The 6,347-nt window shown below is 47.9% G+C and overlaps 1 protein-coding gene across 4 annotated transcripts; it reads left to right on the plus strand.

Annotated features, from left to right (window-relative positions):
• Positions 1-6: 6 nt before the first annotated feature.
• Positions 7-5,460, plus strand: NKAPD1 (NKAP domain containing 1). Of its 4 annotated transcripts, none has more exons than XM_025207615.1 (5): positions 7-48; positions 1,277-1,377; positions 2,545-2,709; positions 3,581-3,634; positions 4,571-5,460. In XM_025207615.1, exons 2-5 carry the CDS (start codon positions 1,295-1,297, stop codon positions 5,088-5,090), a joined length of 822 nt encoding a protein of 273 aa, XP_025063400.1. In that variant the 5' UTR covers positions 7-48; positions 1,277-1,294; the 3' UTR covers positions 5,091-5,460. The 4 variants fall into 4 exon arrangements, with proteins under 4 accessions (XP_025063400.1, XP_025063402.1, XP_025063401.1 ...); XM_025207617.1 differs by having other exon boundaries at positions 2,545-2,703; XM_025207616.1 differs by lacking the exon at positions 7-48 and adding an exon at positions 113-504.
• Positions 5,461-6,347: the final 887 nt, after the last annotated feature.

The raw sequence follows: 6,347 nt of genomic DNA on the forward strand, positions 1-6,347 counted from the left end.
AAGGTGCTGCTGAGGAATGTGATCCGCCACACGGACGCGCACAACAAGGTACAGCCGGGAGCTGCCCCCAGCTGCCGCCGCGGCGTTGGCGGCCTTCCCCCCAGGCCCGAACGCCTCCCCTGCTGGTCCCGAAGCCCCATCTTGGTGCCGGGGTCTTTCCGGGCCGTGACGCTGTTGGCACGTGGCTGCCGCCGCTGAGCCGTGTCGGAGCGGGTTGTCCGCGCTGGGGTCTTTGGGGCCTGCGGCAGGGCGTAGTTTGGATGTCAGCTCAACCGCCGCAGAGCTCTTGTCGCCTCTGCCCGTTCCTGCTGCTTCGGCGCGCGTCCCCGTGTGTCGCTGTAGCTGACATGTCTGTGCGTTGGACCCCAGACGGCTTCTAGCGCGGGGGCTCACGCGGGCTGTTGTTGAGGGCGGGGGGCGACTTTCACCTCGTGAGTCTCGTGTGAGAGGGAAGCTTCTCCGTGGCAGCTCTGCTCTTTGGCTCGCAAGTTTCCTTTAGCTCAGGTACAAGACACGTTTGTATTCGGTTTTGCTTTTAGATTGGTAAGCCCCTGCTACACATTGCGTATATTGTGCCATTCACTGGTTAACCACATGATAGACTTAGACCAGCAAAGTAATTCCCACCTGATAACGATGACTCTTCAGCTATGAAAAGAGCCAAGCAGCTATAAAGTTAGTGCTTGAAAATGTATAACAACTTGAGAGCTGGTTTCTGTCCAGCTTTCATTTGAATGTGGGGCAGGGCCCTTCGTACTCCTTTATTTGAGCTTTAAGCCAGGCAAAGAATGCTTGTCCGTTCATTTGTCTTTTTATGTTCATGAGGTGATGCAACATGAACTAAAGTTACGTCAAAGCTTTAGGCAGCTGGATGCTGAATTTCCAGGCTTATCGCAGCTGCTGTCTTTGGATCCAGCAACACGATGCTTGAGAGAAATTGTGTGCGTCAGTGTGTTGTATTGAACATGGCGAGAGCCGATGTACGTAGGGAACCTGCAGAAATCCAAATGTAGAGCGAGGCCTGTATGTGAACAGTGCGGCACGACAGTACAAAACAATTAGTTTTCTGTGCAGTTCACCGTGGTTGTAATGTTGCACCTTTTAGTTAATACGGTATGACTAAAAAGCCTTATTTGCATCAGTGTAGCAGGGTGGTTCTGCCTGAAATTCATCCAACTTTGGAATTGCCTCTGAAGAGGTGATACTTTGTGCTTTGTATTTCCAATGTCACGTGTATGAGGTACTTCTATTTGTCTCCTTTTTCTTTTTTTTCCAGATCCAGGAAGAATCAGAAATGTGGAAAATTAGAGAGTGGGAGAAACAGACTCAGGAGACTTACGAGAGGAAGCAAAGGAGAATCTTGTCTGACACATCCAGGTAGGTGGATGAAATTACTCACTTTGTAACCAGGCCACAGCAGCCTCTGTAGTGCAGTACTGATGAATATTTACAAAACGCTTAAGTGACCTGTATGTAAATGCAACAGATGTATCTTCTGACCACTTCTGTGGGCCCTACAGGGTACAGACACACGTTGAAAGAGACCAAATCCTCGTTGAAGTTTCAGATTGCGTGTGTGTGATGATCCAGGCATGCAGCTCTACAGCTGTGTAACTTTAAATTGGCTGGGGCCCCTGAAATAACAAGATTATAATATGGCTTGGAAGTGGTTAGAAAGTTGATGGAATAATTGAAGGAAAAATTGTGCTGTCCTAAGCTGATTGACCTCCTTGGTGCTTGTGCACTGCTATTGCAGTGTGCGCTACAGTGGTTCAGACCCAAGATCTTGCCCAGTGTAAATCTGCCATAGTTCTTGACCACTCTTAATTTTGGGTTTTAAAATAGCAGCAAACTGTGGAGAGTCAGTGCAACAGATTCATTGTGAGCCATCATGGGCGTGCCTGAAAGTCTCATAAACTAAAGTAAGATCAGCCTCATGTGATTGATCTGTAGAGACCTCCAAGGAGTTTGCAAAGCTGCAAGTAGTGGTTTTCTGACTCAGTTCTGCTTTTCTCTTTCAGTCTGGCCTGATCCCCATGCCAGCTTGGCACTTGGCAGGCTCCCCGAGATCATTAGAAGCCTTGGCACCATTGTTTGTTAGATTCAAGCTAACCAACTTCCAACTCCGATAGTTACCTTCTGCCTCCTGCCTCCCCTGATTTCTGCCGGATGCCCTATTCGTCACACCCATTGTCCTGCGTGCTGTTAAGCAGCTGTAGGAATCTGTTCCAGAGGTGGTTGCGCATGAGCTGTGAATGAAGTAATCCTATCCCATCTCTTCAGATTGTTTGGAAGTGCATTGAGAAATTATGGTGGAAGGCGGCTTTGATAGCGCAGGTGGTTAGTTAATCACTGGGCTGGTCCGTGGAACCCGTCTATGTCTATTCTTGGGAGATGTAACTTATACTTTGCATGGGTTGATAGTCAGAGACGGTTGGATCTGTGCTTGTTCCTCTGTGCCCTTTGCATCCTAAATTGATCCACTGCACAGAAAGTCTCTTCGTCAGAATTGCCTGCTGAAGACTACTTGTTTTCTTTTGGCAGCAGTCGGATGCGCAGTGATGGGTTCGATGAAGAAAGCCAAAGAGCTGACTGGAAGACAAAGAACTTTGCACACATTCCTGATGTGATCGAAGAGGATTTCCTTAGGGCCCGATCTTGGAATAAGAAGCTCTACGAATGTGAAGCCAACATGCCGGACAGGTTTGGGTGAAGTACTATTCTGGGTTGGTTCCTGTGTCTAACTGACCTGGCACTTTGTTGCTCTCCTGTCTCTCAAGTTAGTAAAGGTACCCATACCATTTCCTTGCAAAGTAGTATCATCCCTATTACAAATGTCAGTGAGGGGCAAAATGATTTGCCCCGTGTCACAAAGTATCAGGAACTGAGCCCAGATCTTACATTCCAGACTAGTGCCAAGACCTGCTTTTCTGTCTAGCAATAAACATCTGTAACCCAAGAGGTTGTTTAGCAGTGTCCCCAGGCATGAGATCTGCTCCTGATATCATGGTGAGGAGTATTTTTGAGTTAAGGGAAATGCTGATTAGTACTCTAGGGCTATTTATGAGAAACACAAGCATCCTTGAACCTCTTTAGCTGGACTCCTCCTTTCCAGTCACTGGAGCCAGTTTCTTCATTCCTCCATGTGTCTTTCATTAATGCACAAACCCAATCTGTCTTGGCATACTGGCTACCATAAAGTTCTTCGCGTAGCCATAATTGTGTCCTTGAATAGGCCTTGGATGTTAAATTCAGTGGTGTACAGACTTTACCACTGTGATGGAGAACCACATAATTTTGTTTTTCTTTTTTACAAAAGGAATTTTGTGCTGATGCTGTTGCGTATATAATTCACTATGGTGCAGAAGTACTGGGAAAACAAAGGAAATTACGTGCCATGGGGATGTCAGTGGGGTTGAGATTTCAGGTTATTGTCTCAAACAGGGAAAATACAAGGTGATCTCCTGTCCCCCTGTGGATTCTTGACTTGTGTTCTTTCTGAGGCTCCTGGTCTCCAGCACCCTTATTTTCTGAGTATCCAGTCTGTTTCTAATGGAGGTTTCCTGCTGTTTCCTTGCAGATGGGGTCATAGCGGCTATAAAGAGTTGTATCCAGAGGAATTTGACACCGACAGGTAAAGCCATTAAATGCCCAGTGTATTACTGCAGTAAAGCTACACAGAGAAATTTGTATGTCATATTTCCAACATTGATTGTAAATTGACGTTTTGAGACAAAGGAGAATTATTAATTTAGCAAGCCAGTGGCCTGGATAATGCTGATCCGTTACTGTGGGGTTTTTTTATTCAAAAGAGCAATCACAATATTTTGAAGGGGAGATGGGGATTTGTTCCTTAAGGCAGAAAAAAACAAACCTTAAGGCTTAAAGTCTTCCCTTAACTCCTGCCTTGTGCTGTACCATTTCTTCAGAGAGAGGATCCCTTCCTCTTATGAGCCCTGAGCAATCACAGTAGTAGCCATACAGTTTAAGCCCTGAACTAACAGGAACTGAAATGTTTCACAGATGGGTGTTTTCCTCATTGGGCAGTTTCCCGTGTTCCCTAATTTTGGTTGTCTGCCATACCTCTGCTCCTAGAAATGCACAGGGAGCAAAATATATTCCCGTGGGATAGAAGGAGAGCTCCAGCAGCACTGAAATGATTTGGACAAAAATGAAAAGAAGACAAAATAAAAAGGATGGGGAGGAAGCAGGGATTTTTTTTTTTTTTTTTTTTTTTAAATCTCTGCATGGTGGAATTATCAAGTCTAATGCTCACGGACTCGCAAATAATAGGTTTTACAGTATCAGGTTACTTCAGAATATTTGGTTTCCGTGCTTAGTTGAAGTGTCTCTTTGAAGTGGCATCTCCCATGTCATTTGGAGACAAGCTATTGATGAGCTGTGAAGTTAAAAATGCAGCCAGCACATCATCAGACAGTGGAGCCACCTATCTGTATCAAAAGCAGTTTGGGGAGGATGGGACTGATTAGAGCTCAGAAAAGGAAAGTGCCAGTACATGACACTCCGGGGACTCCATTTTTCTTATTTCAGTCTTTGTTCCTGTTCACAGTGACCAGCAGGAGGACGAACACGGCGCTGTCAATGGAAAGAAGAAACTGTCCCTAGGAAAACAATCTGCACACAAGTCCCGCAAAAGGAAGAAAGAGAAGAAATCACACAAGAAGAAGCAGAAAAAAAGGTCACACAAAAAACAGAAGAAAAAGAAAAGGGAGCAAGCCCAGGCCTCGTCTGATTCCTCCCTAGAGAGCGAGTGCTCCCAGGAGGGGGCCTCGGGCACCAAGAAAGGGAAGCGCAGACACAAGAAGAAGTCCAAGAAAGTGCCTGCAAGGAACCCTGCCTCTTCTTCTGGGCAGGAAAGTGACTCTTCTCACCCGAGCAGCTCAGCTACCAGCAGCTCCGAGGAGAGTGAATGTGAGGAGAAAAGGAAAAAGCGGCCTAAGAAGAGGAGGAAGAAGCAACACACATCCCCGTCCGAGAAGCACAGTGAGATCCAGGAAAAGCGGAGCAAGAGGAAGAACTGGAAAGTGGCAGCTGATGAGAAGTCAGAGGAGAGCTCGGATGAGGACTAGTGAGAGGGGGTGACTCTTGGGCTGTGGCTGAACATTGCAGGTTGGAGAACATGGGCCGCCGTTCTGGTCCCAGCATTGCTCCATGGAACGAACATGGGCTGGGGAGACAGAGGTGTGACCTTCCTGTCTGCCTGCAGATCACTTCCCATGGGGTTTCTCTGCTTTGAAATTGGGAGAGCTGAAAGCTCTGGGGAGAAGGTGTCTGTCCCTCGGGTGAGGTCTCCAGCTCGCCCACCCAATTCCTGATGGACTGTTTTTTTTTTATTCCATTGTGACTGTTGAATTTTGATTCATAGAGTTGCCAGAATCTGCAAAAGGGAAATGGGTGCTCTGGCAATGTTCAGCTCTAGAGGTTTTTAAACTAGGATTTCACAGAGGAGTTTGTTCCTCTTTTCATTATTAACCATGTAATGACCAATACAGAGTTGCAACAGAGTGGAGGCCACAGACTGAAAGCCTGCCCCTAAAGCCAGTAACAAAAGAGGTGCCACTGGATGGAGCCACAGAGATGTCTCATGTCAGCATTTTCCCCACAGTGAAATAACAAACATGGCCCCACCTGGGGAGCTGAGGTAAGGAGGCGGCCCCTGGCTGGAGTGTGTGGGAATATGGCTAGACTTGGCTGCAGGTGGGGTGACCCTTATGTAGCACAGAGACCAACGCAGGAGCTCGTTCCAGACTCCTCTCCATTTCCCTGACACCTGCCTTTTCTGTGGGACTGACTTGCCACCCTTCCCATTGGTGGCGTGTTCCTCCGGGTCTGTCTGCTGATGGGACAGGCCTCTGGTGGGCCTGATGGATTTGACTAGAGGATCAGGGTGTTGAGGGGGCTCTTTCTTTGCCTTTACCATCGTTGTGGCCAAGGCCTGGGAACAGAGCAATCTCTGTGTCCTGGAGGTCCTCCTTAGGTTTGATTTTGCTTGAATGCGTAAGGACCTGTCTGCACAATGCCCTCAGTGCTGCTGCCAGGTGTTCCTGCTCTCACGCTAACCTCGGCCTTGCCATGGTGAAGCCACCTCAGGGGAACCCTGCTGGCTGTTCCTGAGCACTCAATTGCCACCGTGCTGGAGTGGCTCCCACAATGGCTTTGCTGTTTTTCCCTAAGTTTGAGGCACGCAAGCAGAGGTGGGCAGGGTGTGCCCCAGGCATCTCCACTAGGACACACCAGGGACAGGGTGTAGGCATTCCCTGAGAGTAAGATGCCGCCACTCTCCTCCCCTGCTCTGAGCAGTCCAGCAGGGTGCTCCAAGGGACTGA

This window comes from Alligator sinensis, unplaced genomic scaffold (genome assembly GCF_000455745.1).
Source record: "Alligator sinensis unplaced genomic scaffold, ASM45574v1 scaffold1241_1, whole genome shotgun sequence".
NCBI classification, from domain to species: Eukaryota; Metazoa; Chordata; order Crocodylia; family Alligatoridae; genus Alligator; species Alligator sinensis.